At 44.2% G+C, this 19,841-nt stretch overlaps 1 protein-coding gene across 1 annotated transcript in view; it reads left to right on the forward strand.

Annotated features, from left to right (window-relative positions):
• The first annotated feature begins 1,830 nt into the window (after positions 1–1,830).
• The window catches only part of GNAQ (G protein subunit alpha q), a 307,753-nt gene continuing 289,742 nt past the window's right edge, over positions 1,831–19,841 (forward strand). The window contains exon 1 of the mRNA XM_059411816.1: positions 1,831–2,102. Within this exon, the coding sequence (XP_059267799.1) occupies positions 1,967–2,102 (136 nt within the window). The 5' untranslated portion in view covers positions 1,831–1,966. The remainder of the gene's footprint in view (positions 2,103–19,841) is intronic.

A 19,841-nucleotide genomic window follows, 5' to 3' on the forward strand; every position in this document is an offset into this window, starting at 1 on the left:
AAACGTGGAAAAGGGATTCCTTTCACAAATACAGTTTACTCTCCAGGCCGCAGTTTTCATTAAAGCAGGAGGCAATCTGAGTTTCACCTCTTGCAGTTATGAGACCGACTAAAACCTGATTGTGCAAGATTTTTGTGGCCATTTATCAGTCGAGTAGGACAACAAAATAAACACACATTTTAAAGTAAAGTGTCTCAATTGAAAGTGGACTCTAGAAGGGGATTTTGCCGGGGCAATCTTTTTTCCCCCTCTTCCCCCTATCTTATACTTTCCTTCTTCCACATTATTTTGCATTTTCCCGTACGTCGACCATAATTCAATTTGGGGCCAGAAGAATAAATTTGATTACTTGGCTGTTAAACATCGTGTGCCTTTTCAAAGGCCAGAGAGGAGCCTGTAACAAAACAAAAACCACCTCAATGGCATGAAAAACTGGAAGCCATCAGGAGGCTCCTGGAAACTTGGACAGCTTCATTTTGCAGCTCAGGATTTAGATTTCTATCTCCCGTAACTTTGTGGACAGTTTCGCCTATTAACACCCCCTCCCCCCCTCCCCCCCCCCCCCCCCCCCCCCACCCCCACCCCCCTTCCTCTGGGAACCGGTGACAGTTCCTCCTCTTCCTCAGTCTCACTGCACGACTGAGTCTATCCCATGTTCCCAAACTGAACTGGGGTCAGAGGTGACGCGAGATAACTTTTCTAACCGAATGGCGTTTTAGAAACAGAGGGGGAACACCGAAGTGGCCGAGAGGCGGCCCCAGGGCGCCGACCTGCGCGGCCCGGAAGCGGGGGGCACGAGCGCGGTGGCCGCCGGCCGCCAGGCGCCCCGAGGGTTCGCGGAGCCGGCCGGAGCTGGGGGCCGGCGGGGCCGCATCCCGCGCCTCCGCCGAGGCCGCCATATTCCTGCTCCACCACGCCCGGGCGGCCGGCGGGCAGCGGCAGGTTGGCGGCGGCCCCGGGCCAACCCCTCGCCGGGGGCGGCCGTGACCGCTGCGCCCGCGGGCCCCCACCAGGGCGCGGGAGCGGGAGGCGCCCGCAGAGCCCGAGGGGCCGGCCCAGCCAGGGAGCGGCAGCGAGGCGAGAGCCGCGCAGGGAGGCGCGCCGCGGCGGCTGCGAGTCCAGGAAAGCCTTCCAGGAGGGGCCGGGCGGCACCGCCTCCCGCTCCCCTCCCTCCCTCCCTCCGCCTCCCCTCCTCCTCCCGCCGCCGCCGCCGCTGCCGCCGCCGCCGCCTCCCTCCCGGATCTGTGCTCCAGTTCAGAGAAAGAAGAAAATGTGTGTGTGTGGCGAGGGGGAGGGCGCGCACTGAGCAGCCGCTCCGCTCCTGGCAATCGGGGCCGGGGGTGGGCGTCTGGCGGAGGCGGAGCGGAGGCGGAGGCGGCGGAGCGCGCGGCGGGCGGGCCGGCGAGCAGGGTTTGCGCGCGAGCCGGGCGGTGGGCGCGGGTAGGGCCCAGGGCGCCCAGGAGCCGTGTCAGGCGGCGGCGAGGAGCGGGCGCGCCGGGCGCGGGGAGCCGTCGGCGGCCGCTCGCTGAGGGGACGCCCCGGTGGATGTGCTCTCGCCGCCGGGCGCAGGGCTTAGGGGAACCTCGGCGGCGGCGGCGGCGGCGGCGCGGGGGGCGAGGCGGGCCGCCCGTTCCCAGGGAAGGAGGCGCGGGCGTCTGAGCGAGGCCGGGCGCGGCGGCCTTCCCTCGCGCGCCCCCCGAGCCAGCGCCCGCGGCCGTCTCCCGCGCCCGCCTCGCTCCTCCCGGCGGCCCGAGCCGCCCGCTCCCGCCGCACCCCCGGCCCACCTGGTGGCCCCGGCCCTGGCCGCGGCCCCCGCGGCCGTTCCCCGAGCTCGTCCCGGACGCGCGCCCGGGCGGCGGGGGCTCGGCGGCCACCGCTGCCTCGGGGGAGCGAGGGCGGGAGGGTGTGTGTGCGCGCGTGTGAGCAGGGGGTGCCGGCGGGGCTGCAGCGGAGGCACTTTGGAAGAATGACTCTGGAGTCCATCATGGCGTGCTGCCTGAGCGAGGAGGCCAAGGAAGCTCGGCGGATCAACGACGAGATCGAGCGGCAGCTCCGCAGGGACAAGCGGGACGCCCGCCGGGAGCTCAAGCTGCTGCTGCTTGGTGAGTACAGCCCGCGGCCGGCCGCCGTGGGCCCTCCCGCCGGGCCCCTGCGGCCCCCGCCCGTCGCCCCCGGGCCCCCGGGACCGCTGCCCTCCGCGGCCCCCGTCCCCGGGCGGCCGCGGCTCGCCCCGACCCTCGGCGGGCGCGCCCCCGGCCACTACCTGCACCCGCGCGGGCGCGCGGGCGCGTAACACACACATACACGCGCGCGCGTGCGCGCATACACGCGCGCACACATACACGCACAGAGGGGTCGCGGCTGCCTTGCTCGGGGCCTCGGCTGGTGCCTTTTGGTATCCCCGAGGGCTGTGCCTTCGGGGAGTGCGTTTATGTGCTGTGCATCTGCTAAATGGCAAATCACTTCGAGGGAGAGGCGCAGGGGTGGGAAGGTGGGCAGCGCGTTGAACTTCCAGTGTCTTGGCCATGGCGCCCCGTGTTGGAGAGGGGAGCTGTGTGCGTGTGTCTGTGTGTCTGTGGCCCGAGGATGACGAGCCGTGGCGGGACACGTTGGGGGACAGCGTGCGGTGGGGTGGCCGGTGTGAATCCATTGTCAGTTCTTTCTGGGGTCAGGAGGGAATGGGGGCCGGGTGGGCAGACTCGCGACTGGATTCCCCAAGCACTGATGATGAGGGAGTCGAGTGGTTGGCCCTCCAAAGAAAGGGGGTTATGTATTCAGGTGGCAGGCAGGCAAGCTCAAATTTCTCTAGCCACCAAACCACTGTAAGGAGGGACCCTGAAGAGTTTCTTTACCAGTGCATGGTGGCAGGCTTGTTTCTCTCGTCTGCACCATTCCTTCCAAATAGGAGGGATACGGGAGGGTTGTGCTGTGTGGTTGTTGACAGCGACCGGTTTCTTTTGTTTAATGAGACAACCCAGATGTAGGCCTGAATTCACAATAGTTACTACTGAAAACCAGTGCAGCCTCTCAATTACTCTCATGGCAGCAAATAGAAACCTTTTGTTTAAAACGGACAGCATTTTAGTATCTTTGGGATCTGGACTGGAAGGAAAACGGGAAGTGTATAGCAAAAATTTCTCTTTAATCTCTTAAAAAAAAACACAACCCAACATTCTGCCTTCACACTAAGTTATCAAGAAAACGCCATTTCTCAAATAGGAATTCTATTGATAATTATCTTTGAGAGAATGTTCAGAATCAAGGATCAGGGTGCACATAGGAGTCAGCGTGACATAACTCTGAGCTATGGTGGTAGGGAGAGCAAACAGCTTTGCGGTAACAGGCCTGAAAAATGTCTGCACTTGTGTTCAAGATATTTGTGTGTATAATAAATATGTTTCCCAGACATGTCTGAAAAAAAGAAATATTGTATTGTCAATTCAGATTTAAGAAGCATGCAGTTTCTTTCTTGAGCATTTCATCTCCTGGTTTAAGGAACCAGTTGCCTTTGGGACTGAACTGCTTATCTACCGGATCATTTACAAGAGGGAACAAAATATAATGATCGCAAATAGTTACAAATGGTTAACTCGCATGCCATGCTTTATGTCTTCATCTTGAAACCAGATTAGATAAATGTGCACATGCTTATAAGGAACAGAAGGCAAGCGCTGGATAAAAGAGGTGGGCTTTAGGGAATGAAGCCAGGGGAGGGGAAAACTGCAATTGGAAAAAATATTTAAAGAAAATGTTTTTATTCTCATTTTGGGCTACTTCTAACGGCTGAATCATGTGTAATTGAGTATGTTGCGAATTCTCAAGATTGAGAAAAAAAAAAAGAGGGGAAGAGAAATAGGCATAGAGTGTCTAAGTACAGATAAAGGAAAAGGATGTGTTTTAGAGAGACTTAAGAATAGGCTCTCTTTTGCTCTGTTTACAGTCTTTGTTTATGGTTAGCTGTGAATACAGCGTTTGAGATCTCAAGCCTTCCCTGTTGTCTGAAATGTGACAGCTCGAGGTCCCCAGAAGCTAGGAGTTAGAACCCCGGGGGCTTGTCTGTTTGAAGGCTTCAGTCTGAATGTCTAGGAGGAAGATTTTTAGGCAAATACACATAAATGAATGTTTAATTACGTACTGTATATTTCAGTAACATACAGTGCTTTAAAAATACACTTGGGGAGATGATTTTATGAGCAAAAAAGTGAAACAGTTTTCCTGCTGAAGTGGTAGTAATAGAGAACTTTTTCTCTTATTAGATATTTAAGTGGGGTTTAATAAGCCTCACCTCAGCCCCCAAATAGAGCCCATTAGGAGTGGTGGGAAGATAGGGCATTAATTTAGCACCTACCTTCATTAGTAGCATTTACAAATTTGAACAGCTCTTTGTTAGAAACACTACCCCTAGGCATCAGGTAAGATTTGTTACAGTTTCCTGTGCTAGAGATGGTGCTTTTGTAGCATAATGAGTTTGATTTCTCTACTAAATGTAGGTGTGTGCATGTGTATGTGTGTGCATGGGATTTCACAGTTTTTTGAATCCAGGAGAAAAATAATGGTTGATTTGAGCCAGGAAAGGTGTTGGGGAGGACTTCTCTTTGAAGATCTGCTCTCCCATCGGCTGCTTGGATGAGTTCACTGCATCTTCCTGTTCCCACCTGTCCAAAGGAGGTTCTTTCACAGTGTCAAGATTTATCAATATTTTTAACTACATTATTTAAATGGAGGGGTCACTTTTATCACTTTTATATTTAAATGACATTCAGTATGAAATTATTTTCAAACTGAATTTTAGTTCAAGCCATGACGTCATGTTAGTGGAAATGGATTTACTTGGCGGGGGACTTTTGAATATGTTCACCATTTATTTTATATATTACTAATATGAAGAAACAAGAGAGAGAAAATAGTCGTTACCTGCCTAGATGAAAGTATAGCAGTGAAATGTGGGCTGTTTTGATACATGTACAGCAATTATGCTGGTGTATTCCAAATAATATAGTACCAATATGTTTTGATTTTTATTCTTTTTTTAAAATGAGCCCAGAAACTTACCACTGTAAAATAACCATATTTAATAATGAATTCTTGTTTTCTTTACCATATTCGTTCTCTGAATTTGCTTACATAAGTGTTTTTCCTTGACTCCTCAAGGAAAGCTTTGTATTCTACATCTATATGTGAGCGAATAACTTATTTTAACTTGGTTTTAAGTTTTCATATGCTTTGTGCATATATAGTACATTATATTTACTTTAACTGATTAACATTTATGAATATTAGCTAAATGTTTGTATTTGTAGTGCATAGGTCACAGTATTTAATATTAATGTGTCCCTAAGATTGTATACAACAAGTGGCTTTGAATTCCTGCTTTTAGTTACAGATATTCGTGCTGAAATTTTTATCAGTTCCTTGAGGATATATATTTATATATTTTCTGTTAACCTGTTCTTATTTTACATGTTTTTAAAATCTCAACTCTTTAGATCTTAATCATTAAACAGGAAGATTTAGCAAGCCTTTGTAATGGACTGGGTTCCACCTATTGAAAACAGGCTGTTCAGTCCGGTCTTAGCTGGAAGAATATATGTTCTTGGTCCTCTAACTGAATTACATGCGTGATTGTGGATTTTCGTCCTATCCTAGACCAGCAGCTTAGGAGGGTAGGGAGTGTGTCTTTAGTGCTCACTATTAAACCCCAACTTCCAGCTCAGTAGATCTCTAACTCATAGCATGCTCTCCCTTAAGTACTTGTTGAATGAGTGAGTACCTTTATTCCTGACCCTCCTGATAGAAATTGGGACCATGAAATAATGAATAAATTGTGGAGACACAGGGATACATAATGTTTTTTAATCTGTGGCAGATAAAAATCACGATCTTTAAAAAATTATAACTCTTTGAGGCAATTGCATATACGCGCGTTCCAAAATCGGAAGTGTTAACGTGATATGTGACCTCGTGTACTGTGCCTGTGTGTTAAGGTTCTGTGCTGCATGTGTTTGGGAATGGTGACAGCGATGCTTAAAGTATGAGAATTGAAAAGGAAAAAAAAAAAGATAAACCATTCCCTATCTTGGCTACTTCTTATTGCGTAGAAGCTGGTTTAACCCTGTTATCTCCGGGCCATACACTTTCTCCACGACGCGCTGGACAGAGTGAGTTCCAGGTTTCTCCAGAGCATAGGTGGCAACTGCAGAGGTTTTTGTGATTCATCTGTACAGTCAGATGAGAAGCACAGTGATTAAACAGAGGTTTAAGAGTCGCACATGGACTCTTTTGAGTTGCGAGGTATACAGTTTTTCCTGAAAACTGGACAGTTATAGAGCAGGAGCGCACTTGGCCGTCTGGGAATGCTCCGGTGGATTCAGACAGGAGGGAGGGTTCATTCACGTGGGTCTGGGTGAAAGTGCCTGGCCCGCCACCCCGCAATCGAGTTCCCTGGAGAGGGATGGGGGTTGATGGTCTGAATCAACCCAGAAGTTAGTGGCCTTCTAGGATGGCCACTCAGAACAGCAGAAGGCAGGGGACCCTATGAGCGGCCCCAATAACCGCTTGTCCCGGGAAATGCCAAAACACAGTGTTGATGCGGCTGCATTACAACCAGCGAGTTTTAGTTTTGCTATTCTTTCAGCTTCCAAGTGTCCAATATGTTTCTAAATGTCAGGATTTATTGGGATGCATCTCGTCTTTTTCTTTCTGCCTTTTTTCTGTTTGTTTCTTTGAAACAAAGGACTTACAGTTTATATCTGGAGGGTGAAATGGGGGCATCCCTCATGAAAATCAGAATTGTAGCTCTGACTCTATAGCAAAGCCTTCAGAGTAAGATTTTTGCGTCGAGATTTGTGTAGATTTATTGTCTGGATCTGCCCTGTAACTCGTGGGTCTGTTTACATGTTATTTCTTCCTATGCGAACTTCGGCACATGTTAAAATCATACTAGGCAGTGAAGTTATCCCCTATATATCGATATGTATATTTTTAGGTAAATGTAGGAAGGAGGACCAGAAGAGTAATTTAGTGGCCATTTTGTTTATTACAAGTAAATTTGATAGCCTTCTTTTCATTAAAAACAACAACAAAACCACAACCCAGTTCCCCTTAATAAGAGGTGGTGTGTTTTCAGTTTTCGGAGGTGCCTATTCAGTACAGTTATGATTTTTATTACAGATGAATTTTTAAGGACCTGAAACAGCTTTCACAGTTGTGAGGCTGCGTGCTATGCTAAACTTAGCAGAAAAAAGGAACAGATTTTTCTTCATGATCCAGGCAAACTTACACTTGAGAAGAAATGAACTAGATTTTCCAAGGATGATTTTGATTCCAGCATTCATATTAATTTTTCTTTAACGGGAGGTCATTAGTTCTGTAGATATTAGTGGAAATGTTGATTGGGTGTTGTAGAGGAAAAATCGGGATCTCAAATGGTACATCTTGGCAAAGAGAAGCCATTTTAAGAAGGTTAGGATTGCTTTCTTCTTAAGAAGGTGGAGGAAGAGAGTCTGTTTCCTCCAGACTCTCTGTTTTGGGTTGAGGGAAATACAAGTATTTGTAGCAACAAATTTAAAGTCTAGTTTCCTGGTTGAAAGAGGGAGGGCAAGGACATTTTTCAAAAGGAAACCTTTATAATGGCTTTCCAGCAGTGTTAAGATTTTTGCAGAAATAATCCTAGGCAAGTGTGAAGTAGCAATAGAAGGTAAAATGTGTGATTGTTGGTAATTAAAGCTGTGGCAGTAACTGACTACAGTAAACAGTGAATGTTTTCTCTTGTTCTGCCGAATGGAGTAACATTAAAGACAGAGCTGTTCTCAGACCCAAACACGATTTTGTGTGAACAGCTGTTACTAATAAAATTATAGGAAGTTGTTCGACAATCACCTTTGATTTGTTATGTTACTGATATGTAAAAGTCTGTCTGATTTCTCATCTAACAGGTAGTAAAAGTAAGAAAAGGACCTAATCATACTATAGGAAATGAGTTCATAAATCCTAGGTGGTCATGGATCTGGGCTTTATATGCAAAAATAAATACCTGTATTTTGATGCTGAGAAAGTGAATTTGCATTCACTTTATAGCTCTGGGGTTGACCTTTATACCTAGCCATCATTTCTGAGATCAGTGTAGGATATTTTGTCAAAAACCTTCATGGTTGAATTTTTAAGAACAAAATGAGTATTATTTAAAAATGAAGTTATGAACATATTTCAAATTTATTTATTCCGCAAACACTTGCCAGTTACTGGAAAACAAACATTTCCTCCAATTTATTTATTTATTTTTAAACAGACATATCTTATGAAAGAACGGTTGCGTACAGAATGCTGGTCAAATGAACCTACAGTAAGCATCTAATATATGTAAAAGAATGTGCTGGGCGAGACACTCCTCATTTCTTATTTGTCAACGGGAAACACTACAGTTGTAGCACTTTTTCACAGTTTTTGTTGTTTCTCAGTTGACGCCCTCGGACGACTTGTCCTTCTGAGTTTTATCCTTCCTGACGTTGGCTTTTTTTTTATTGGCTCTTAATACAAAGAAAAAAACAAAATAATCTGAAGGCCATTGTAGAAGCTTTCCGGGGATTACACAACTGGGGAAAGCAGATGATCTTGAGAATTATTTCCTTGGAGCATATCGGGTTTTTTTTGCCTTTAACTGAGAGAAATGATTACTGACCGCTTGCCCTGAGCTTCAGCTGGATTGGAAGCTCCATGAAGGCAAAGATAGAGGCTCCTCCGGGTTTGTGTCTCGATGTAACACAAAACCTTGCTCAATTTACCCTGGTTCTGTTTTTGTCAGGAACCCCAGGGACTCATGGGCAGAGGAAGGTGTGGGCAGGGTGGGCAGCTGGATTCCCCCAAAGGAAGCAGTTGGAGGATGTGAAGGTCAAGCTTTTTGCTTTCGTCTGAGGGTACCATCCATATGGTCTCCATTTGCCACAGCTCTTTGCTGTTTTGGGGGCCACCCGGGGCACCGTAAAAGGAATTCTGTTTGAGCGCTAGAATAGTCTTTGTCTCCTTGCCTGCTTCTCATTCATTGTCTAGCGAGAATGATTCAGTTGAGCATTCTCATATTGTTTCAGGGTTGAAAAGCCAATGGCAGTTTTTGTAGCAGTTTGAATGGAAAACTGTTACACACACAGGTCCTTTGAAATTTAAAAATTCCATACACCTTTATTACAGGATTAATTTTGGACAGTGATCGGTTTGAGTGCTTTGGAAACAAAGTAGTTGTTTCAAGGAAGTGTGTAATGGATTGTGGGGCAGTTGGGAACGCGAGTGTTATTAATGCCATTATATTCCGGCAACCTCATAGAGGGAACAATAATTGATCCGCAAATTAAAAAGAGCAAGAGTGAGACTCTTTGGCTGTCTTGCAGGAACTGAAGAGTGATGTTCAGAAACCTGTTCCTGCATATTTCTAAGAGACAGCCTTGAGGTTTTTTTTCCTTCAGAGAGCTGAAGTGATGAATTTATTTCCTCTTCCCAGAATCTGATTTTGCTGTTGTTGTCACTGTTCTTTGTTCACTATCCCTTGTGAAAAACTCGGAAAAGTTTTTCTTCTGCTGCTTTTTTATATTTTCAAAACTTAAAACATAAAGTTCTTCATTTTTCCTGTTTCTTTCCTGCTTTTCCTTTTGCCGTGGGAGCAAGCAGGGTGATGGGTGGCACCCTCCATATATTTCCTGGTGGCTGCAACTGACAAGTTGCTTCTAAAGACAAGTGCTTCAGTGTCCCCCCCTCCCCCGTTCCAGCTGTTGGGCAGAGGCCCCCCAAATAGCCCTTCCTTGCAGATACCACCCACCCATTCATTCTTTCATGACAGGGCTTTCATCGCAAGGAGGGGCGCCTTCGACTCCCTGACATGCACATTTCCTTCCAATTTCAGGAACTTCCAAGTTGGTGCTTCTTTCAAACGTGGCTGTGATCTGGTGAAAGGAAGTTGGGTGCTTTAATACATTAAAAGGACACTTGTGAGTGCGGTTTTAGGAGATGATTAACTTTCTTTAGCAACCGTTTAATCTGGCGAAATAGAATACGTCGTTAATTGAACAAAATGCACCGTTCTCCTTCCTTTTCCAGAGGGCAGGGACTTGAGATTGGTTCATGATTACCAGCAGGGAGTGAGTGAGCCAGTGCTGGGCAAGCTCTCCTGCGCCGCTGGGTTTCAAAATAGGATGCAGTGCATTTGCTAGAAAGGAGGAAGGTGCTGTAGGCCTGCGTTGAGTAATCGCGAATCTTTCTTATGACTTGAACATTCTCATCTCAGTCGCTGGAGAGCCTTCAGATCTCTCTTTCTACTTGTATTTCTGTACAGATAGATAGGGAGGATAGCATTAGCCCAGGCCTTTGCTTTTGTTAACACCCAGGCAGCTTGAGTAGGTTTTGGTGTTTTTTGGTGTTTTTGTTGTTGTCGTTATTTTGTTTGTTTGTTTGTTTTCTGTTTCTGTTTTTATTTTTTTTTTTTTTAAGGCAAAGATGCAGTGTTACTTTCTGGTCACGTGAGTTGATATTTTAGGACCGAGGCTTTTCAGAGCTGCTCTGTTATACTATATGCTCCTTCTGCAGATGGCAAGTGCAGTTTTCCTCCTGTCCTAAAGAGCTGACCCATTTCCTGTGACTTGTTCTAATAATACAGGATGACTTTAATTCTTGTTCCTAGTTTGCCCTTAAAAGAATGCCAGGGTACTTGTTAAGTGTTTAACTCTTGTCTTTCTAAGTAAGACTAGTGATAGTTTTGAAAATGGGTACATCACGCAAAAGTGGTGGCTTACTGGCATCGTGAGACTTTATTCGGCTACATATGTACCTCGTGGCTCTGCATCTTGGGGGAGTTATTTGGATTTTTGTTTTTTCTAAAACCTGTAACAGAAGGGAAGTCAGGGACTCCCGCCCTATCTCCTTGAACTAACCTGAAGGTGTTTCTTTCATTTGTTCCTTTACTGTCTCAGTAGAAACCTGTGGAGTGAAGAGATGGGACCAGATCTGAGGGCTGCTTTCCAACTTTCTCCGCAGCCCTGGCATCTTGGCCGCTTTCGGCCTGGACGAGGGGGGCCTGAGCCCCAGCCCTCCAGCAGCCACAGGCTCTCCAGGAGGCGTTGGCAGGTCCGCTGGACTCCTGGCCGCCCTGGCGGCCCTAGCTTCCCCTCCGAAGAGACTCTGAGCGCCCTGCCGGCGGCTCCCGCAGCTCCAGGGAGGAGTGAGGAGGCGTGAGCGAGGCTGCCGGGAGCTGCCCCTCATGCTGCCTGGCCTGCTGCTGATAGTTTCGTCGCCTTCACAGGGAATGGTATCAGAAGCCTGCTGTCATATCAGCATGGGTCTCTTGCTTCCTGCAGGAAGGGCGATAGCCTGGCAGGCGCAGGGGTGGAGCCGGAGGGGCAGGCGCAGGGACCCGGCGCTGCCCTGTTCAGGCCTCCGTGCTTTCTTAGGGACCCTCAGGCCACGTCCTTCGACTTACTGCTATGATTTTTTCCCCATCGTTGGCCTTTTAGCAATGCTTTTTTCCCGTGCTTGCACAGAATCTCTGCTGCCTGAGCCCATTTCTGCAGTTTTCAGTGAGCGCAGGTCGGCACTTTGAGCCTGGGCCCGGGAGCCCTCACACACTCGGCAGAGCAGGCTTGGGGGACCGCTTTGTATTGGGAGCCCGTGGGTCCCTTTTCTAGGGCCTTCCAGGGAAGATTTCGAATGAACCCACGAACAGGCCGTTTCTGTCCATTTCTTCTTACTGGACTGTGCCCCTTTTCCCCGCCCTCACCACGGGGCTTTCACTGAAACCAGAGAAACAGGGCTGTTTTTCCGAGCTGCCCTCAGCTGTCATGGCCATGTCAGAGACACTTCAAGAAGGAGGCTTCCTGTGTCTCTTGCTTGCATTCTGGAGAAGGGGCTCCGTGAAGAAACAGCTAGATTCTTGGCCTGGGTCTTCAGAAGCACCCGATTCCCTTGGGCGTGCCAGGCGGGTGTTGGGCATTTACCAACCTCCGCTTTCCTCCCGGCCATGATCTTTTCAGCTGGATCGCAGATTTGAAGCTGGACGGGTGCAGGGGAAGAGGGGAACAGTCACAGGTGAAGGAGAGAAAGGGGGGGGGGTCTAGTGGGGCTTGGCTGGGCAGAGGGTGTTGTCGCTGGTGGGGCTGCCGGAGCCTGGAGAGCAAGGGAAGGGTGCGCTGCTCCCGGGGCCTGGAGTCTTTGCTCAGGAAGAGCTGGGCCACGGCAGCGGCTCTTGCCTGCCCCACTGCCCTGCCGCCTTTCCTCCTCATGGTCACGCCCCCTGTGCCCTCTTCTCCCAGATCCCGGGGTGTGAGATGAGCAAGTGCAGCAGTCTGGGCTGTTCGGAAGGAGTTCAGGTTGTGTGCGTTCTCTCCTGACCTTTCGGTCCCCAAGGGGCTTACGTAGACCGAGCCCAGAACTCCTGTATCCAGCAGTGTCCCGAGAAAAACCGTGCACACATTATAAAGGAAAGTGACAATGTGGCTCCTTTCTCTCTCTTGCTCTCTTTCTTCATATCTGACAGCTGTTGAAGGTGATGGAAGTGCGTCTCTTCCTGTATTGAGAACTCTGCTAATGTGGCCATGGGTTATTAGAATGTCTCTGGAGAGATCGTTGTCCAGGAAATCTGCTTCACCTGGCTTCCCTCTCCTACAATAGAGCACCTGCCAGCTGCCCAAGGCAGTAAGTAGAGAAGTAGTAGCCTGAGCTGTTCTTGCCAAGTGGATTCACACTCAGGTGGAGGCCCAGAATGTAGAAGTCACCTTGCAATTTTCGCTGAGAAAGGCACCTAGGAGTCGGTGCTGTTCACATTCTCTTTGGAGCTGTTCACCGTCTGGGCTGTCACATCCAAGCCCAGGGAACTCGTTATTCAATGGGCCCTCAAGCCTATTTCCATTTATGACCAACATTCAGAATGGGCTGCTTTTGTCCAAGATAGAAATCGACTTATGAGGATTTCTTGACTGGAAATGTAGGCAAATATATTTTGAATAATTTGAATAATTTTGAATAATTTGAAAGCAGAGCGAGGGAGTGCTGAAACAAAGGATACTTGAAATCAGCCTCTATTTTTATTACCAACCAATTCCTGATGGGTCAAGAACTAATAAATTGGCATAATACTAATAAATGTTAACAACAAGCTTAGTGGGGACACAGAGTCTAGAGATGGAAGGGCCATGATGTGTTCAAGGACTAAGAAGTGGTATGAACATGCTGGTTTCTCCTGTGATACATTGGGTCACCATCTGAGATGTTACACAGAGCGCATTAGAAATGACTAAAAAATTTTGGGCACATATACATCTCATGTAATGACGAGTTCCCAAAGTTTCCCATGTCTTCTATGAGAGAAGATACCTATATCTTGCTTAATTTGTTTCTGGTAATTTGTTTTTTCCTATCCATACAAATCTTGGGAAGAGGTTGCATTTTAATGGAGGAAATTATAGGAGGACTTCATTAATAGTATTTCTTAGGAAATCCTAACTCCAAATATATTTTCATCAAAATCCCCAGCTGTGTCCTTTGAGAAATACATTTGCTGTAGGGCTTTCCACTCCAGGCCATGCTTATTATGGGAACAGAGAATCTTGTCTAGGGTTTTTCTAAATCCCTAGAGTCTGTGAATTGCTACTCAAATTATGATCTGTCCTTCCCAGAATTAATTAATGCATTGTGCATCCCAGTGTATTGAATCATAGAATCACACAATGATTTATTTTTTTCTATTAAAAATATTCATCCTTTATATAATGTATCTTTAAACAGTATGCTACCAACTGAATTTATATTGTATTTTATTCTCTGGGAACAAAACAAGAGCACTTCAGATAGCTATCCTTTGGTGGTATGATTGTTTCCTAAAATAGTATAGTTTAATGATGAGAAAAAAACCATTGTATTTAATAGAGTTTGAATCAAGATGTGTTTATTTTCCTCCACTTAAGAATTTTCTTACATTCCTAAGAAATACATTATATTGTTTTGATGTTGGCCTTCAAAATGACAATCTGTTCTATGTTAATAACTGTTTTTTAAAGGATATTAACTTTTTTTGAAGTATCATGTTGACACAAAATGTTACAATAGTGTCTGGTGTACAATAATGTTTTTTATGTGTGATTTTTCAGTGATTTTTGAAATATTATAAAATAATGGAAACGGCTTTTTATAGCAAGTTTGAAAAACTTATAAAATTTATTTATACATTTATCCAGAGTGTACTAACCTAAGAAAATCATTTTTTGTGTGTAATCCTTTCTTGTCTATTTTATTTTTATGTTTCTTACAAAGGTATAATCATATGGTGCTTAACTGACTAAGCCATCCAGGTGCCTCTCCAATGTAACCATTTTAAAAATTATGCTTTGATGAAATTCTTGGTGGAGTTAACATTTTAAATTTTTATTTATTTTATTTTTAAAGGCTTATTTATTTATTTCACAGAGAAAGAGAGAGAGAGAGATCATACGCAGGGGGAGCAGCAGGCAGAGGGAGAGGGAGAAGCAGATTCCTGATCAGCTGGGAGCCTGATGCAGGGCTCCATCCCAGGACCCTGGGATCACGACCCAAGTTGGATGCAGACACTTATCTGACTGAGCCACCCGGAGCATGCAGGGGAATTCCAGGTGCCCCTGGAGTTAGTATTTTTTAAACACACATACTGTATTAGAATAGATTAGTAGAAATGTTAATTGTAGGTCTGAGGATATGAAAAATTCTATGACTTGATTGCACACACCTAAAACATGTCTTGAAGTGATTGTATGCGATTTGCAACATCATGAACAATATTAGGGAGGGTATCAATAAGTTACCAAGCAAAGAAATCATATGTAATTTGAGAATTTGCATTTATTTGATCACTAGTGAGAACAATCATTAGCCCATGTGTTTGTTTCTAATTGGGCCTCCAATTTTGTAAGTTGACTCTTTATTTCCTTTGTCTATTTATGAGTTCTGAACATACATATGAAATTAGCCGTTTTCATATTTACTGTAAATAACTTAGCCCCAGTCTTTTGTTTTTCTTTCTCTTTGTTTTGTACTTTTTAATACAGAAGCTTTTAATTATTTTGAGGCCAACTCGGTTGATCTTCTACTATTCTGTTTTAAAATGAAGGTCTTAATCTGGTTTAAGGACTACATGAAAGTTAGATATACTTCTGTTGCTATAGGCAAAAGTAGTTTGAACATAGTGTTTATAAATCACTGTTGTACAATTCTTTTTCTTCTAAAATGACAACGAAATACACTTAAGTTCATACTGTTATAGATTATGCAACATAAGTTCTGTATATAATTGGCTTTTCTCATCCAATAATATGTAATGGATATCTTTCTTGTCATGTTAATGTAAATCTTTAGCCTCATATTTATGGGTTGTTAGAGTTGCAATGTAGAGTGCAATTGTAGAGTTGCAGTTTTTGTAGTTGCAGTGTATTTTCATTCATATAGTGCTGCTCTTAGCACATGAAAGCCAGTTGTACACATATCTTCTAAATTCTGACTTCACTTTGACAGCTTGAACTCAGCCACGATGGGGAGTATTTACACCATGGAAATTGGCAAGTGCTGCAAATCAGGGCTTACCCTCCACTGGGAGGTTACTGTTAAAACATTCACCAGCGCACTATCATCTATACCTGACCCTTACTGATGGATAGTTTTATTCCTTTATAAAATGTTATAATTAATGCTACAGTGAATATTGTAGGGTATCCATTGTGTATACTTGTACAGTTGATCCCTTCAGTAGGTAAGTCCCTCGGGGGTAGGTCATCAGCCAGATGACAGGCTTATTTTAAATTTTGAAACACATCACCACCTTATCTTTCAAAAAGGTTGTATTAGTTTACTTTGCCACCTCTTGTTTACATTAGTGACTGTGACTTGATGAGTTAAAAAAACTCATTTGCATTTTATTGGATTAATTTCTATTATACAGCCTTTATTTTCTTTTCTGTAATTTTTTTTTTAAAAAAACACTTTTAACTTCAACTTTATTATCTTAGCTGTTTCTAGGAAATTGAGTATTTATCTGCAGAAGGATGGAGTGCTCTAGGATGAATGTCTCCAGGGGGAAAAGAAAAGAAACATTATATGACAGGTTTGGCCATATACAAAATTATACTGAAACACAAAGTTTTTAATTATGATGAAGTTCATTTTATTTTTTCTGCTGTTTCTTATACTTTTGGTTTCATATTTACCTTCACATTTTTTTCTAAGAGTTTTATAGATTTAGGTCTTTGATGTAGGTCTTTGAGGCGATTTTTGTATATGATGTGAGGTAGGGTTCTGACTTTTTTTTTCCTTTTTTTCTTTTTTACAAGTGATATCTAGTTGTTCTCAGTACCATTTATTGAAAAGATAAATTTTTTTTTAAGATTTTATTTATTTATTTGCCTGAGAGAGAGAGGATGATTGCAAGTGGAGGACAGGTAGGCAGAGGGAGAAGCAGGCTCCCCACCGAGCAGGGAGCCCAGTGCGGGACTCGATCCCAGGACCCTGGGATCATAACCTGAGCTGAAGGCAGATGCTCAACTGACTGAGCCACCCAGGCATCCCGAAAAGATAAATTCTTTCCCCATTGTATGGTCTTGGAACCGGTGTTATTTATTCTTGCTTTTATTTCTTTCTTGCAATTTATTTGATTGTCCTTTTCCAATTTTTTTGAATTAAAATTGTTTGGTTGTTTTTTTTAGCATTTTCTGGATTTGAGTTAGAAGTGTTTAAAGCTTTGAAATTTTCTACTTGCTTCTATGTAGTGTTTATATCATTCTTCTACTGATAGTCTAAAATTATGGTTTTGATTTTTATCTTTGAACCAGGGTTGTTTAGGATAATTTAAAGTTTTCTAAGTGTGATTTTCATTGTTTATTCCTACTCTTAACGTCAATTTGATAGGAGAATGTGGTCTGTACTGTTTTTACTTTTTGGAATGTATTGTAGCCTAGTATGTAGTCAATTTTTGTTCTATGAATACATAAAGTATGTATATGTAATAAAATATAAATTTATGAGTGTTATTTAATTTTATTGCTTATATTTTTTGTTAATCTCCTTATTTATATTATATTGTGAGTTTACCAAGTCCTGAGAATTGAGCTAAAGTCTTCTAAAACTCTGGTGTTTATGGCAACTTCTATTTCCAAAGATTTTTCTTCTCTATATATAAGAATTCTGTTTTCATGTACCTTTAAAATATCCACACGAATTAAACTTTTATAACATTGCCTTCTTACATAAGTCAATTCTATTTTATCTGAAATTCAACTTTGTTGGATGTTAATATGGATCTTTTACTTCTGTTATTTCCATTTGCTTGGCCTATTTCTCCATCTGTTTTCAACTATTCTTAATATCTTATTGCTCCTCTCAGAGTTTTTATTTTGTTTTTGTTTACCCTCAGTTTAGAGTATCTTTCCTTAAATAGGTGAGTTCATTCTACTTAAACATGTTGATAGCATAGATACGATTGGGTTTTTTGCTGATTTCTGTCTTTTTTTTTTTTTTTTAAAGATTTTATTTATTTATCAGAGAGAGAGAGGGCGAGAGAGCAAGCACAGGCAGACAGAATGGCAGGCAGAGGCAGAGGGAGAAGCAGGCTCCTCGCCGAGCAAGGAGCCCGATGCGGGACTCGATCCCAGAACGCTGGGATCATGACCCGAGCCGAAGGCAGCCGCTTAACCAACTGAGCCACCGAGGTGTCCCTGATTTCTGTCTTCTGATCCTTTCATTGATGTCTGGTAGTTTGCTTCCTCTTTCCATTTCTTCCTCCTTCCCTCTCCCCTTCCTTTGCCGTTTGGTTTGTATTGGATCTCTTCTTGCGTTTTCCACCTCTGATAATTTGAAACATCGTAGTCTACTTTTAATTTTACTATTGGTAGTCTCTGTAGCTTCTAGTGGTATTCTTCAGGCTATGTTTCTCAGTTTATCGGCTTCAGAGATGGAATACTGTTTATTGTTCCCCCATCCCACACCTCTACTTCCTGGACCCCACCTGCCCATGTAATGGAGAAATTTGTTCACCTGTTACCAGGCGTTGAGAAACTTTTTTTTTTTTTTTTTTTTAAATATAGTCAGGCCCAGTGTGGAGCCCAACATAGGGCTTGAACTCATGACCCTGAGTCAAGACCTGAGCTGAGATCAGGAATCAGACACTTAACCAACTGAACTACCCAGGCAACCTGGGGTTGGGAAACTTTATTAATACAAAGTGTGAGACAGTAAATATTTTGGGCTATGTGGGCCATATGATCTCTGTTCCAACCATTCAGCTGTGCCACAGACTTTATTAGTGAATGGGTATGGCTATGTTCCAGTAAAACTTTACTTACAAAAATAAGCAGCAAGCCCAATTTGACACTGTAGATTTAAGTTACTAACCCCTGATCTGTATTCCTTCCATTCTTTGCTTCCCTGATATGTAATTTGCATTTTCTGAATTTTTCTTATTCCTCTGATAGACAAGTTAGTGCTATTAGGATTATAATGGTTCCCTAAATCTTAATGGTACTGATACGATTAACACATTTTGTTGTATATATGTATTTTATTTTTTGTGTCTTCCCTGAGACAACACTGAATGTATGAAATGATAAAACTCTTATAAGAACACTATCAACTTGTCTAGTGGCTAAGGACATTCTTCTGAAAGTTCAGTTCTGTCCCTGTAATTTTACTGATGGTCAGTGAAAGGCTAAACGTACAGAAAACAGAAGTTTTCTTATTTTGAATGTAAAAAGGATATTTGTGTCAGTTGGCATGAGAGGTATATACATGGTATTCAAGGTAGTTTCCATGCTCTTTTTTTTTTTTTTTTTTAAGTTGTTGTTACTCATTTGTTTATTTGAGAGAGTGAAAGGGAGGGGCAGAGGGGGAGGGAGAGAGACAAGCAGACTGATGGGAGCCCAGTGTGGGGTTCAGTATCAGGATCCTGAGATCATGAGCTGAGCTGAAATCAGGGGTCAGCTGCTCAGCCCATTGAGCCACCAGGCGCCCCACTCTTTTTTTTTTTAAGATTTATTTATTGGAGACAGAGGGAGAGCATGAGCAGAGGGGGGAGGGGCAGAGCCAGAAACAGACTCCCCACAGGGAGCCCAATGAAGGGCCCGATGCTAGGGCCCTGGGATCATGACCTGAGCCAAAGGCAGACACCCAACTGACTGAGCCACCCAGGCGCGCCCCCTCCTCCCCACCTACCTCCACACTCCTTTTGTAATCCACATTCTCTGCATTCTGCTCTCCCCCAGATTACAACTTTCTGACTCTTCAGATTCAGTCTGTTTGCTCTGTTATCCTGAAATGCTTTGTGCTCCTTCTGCTTGTACTCTCCCATCTTACCTTCCTTCTTTTTTTTTTTTTTAATTTATTTATTTGACAGACAGAGATCACAAGTAGGCATTGAGGCAGGCAGAGAGAGAGGGGGGGAGGCAGGCTCCCTGCTGAGCAGAGAGCCCGATGCGGGGCTCGATCCCAGGACCCTGAGATCACGACCCGAGCTGAAGGCAGAGGCTTTAACCCACTGAGCCACCCAGGCGCCCCTTTACCTTCTTTCATTTCACCTGAAATAAAGCTGACATTTGACCTTGTGGGCCTATGCAAACTTTAACATTTCACCAACGATTCTGTAGTTTTGCAAAGTTCATACTCTTTATTTTCTCATTTTCTAAAACTCTTCATTTTTCGATTTCGTATCTAGTACCTGGGATGATCAAGGGAATCATTTCTAGTTAAGCCTAAAGAAACCCATTGAAGTATTTTGTTATGTATTGCTTATTATTCAGCTTTCATTCATAGATTTTAGTCTTTATATATATTCGTGTCTATAGTTAAAAATTACTTGT

This window comes from Mustela nigripes, chromosome 9 (genome assembly GCF_022355385.1).
Source record: "Mustela nigripes isolate SB6536 chromosome 9, MUSNIG.SB6536, whole genome shotgun sequence".
Lineage (NCBI taxonomy): Eukaryota > Metazoa > Chordata > Mammalia > Carnivora > Mustelidae > Mustela > Mustela nigripes.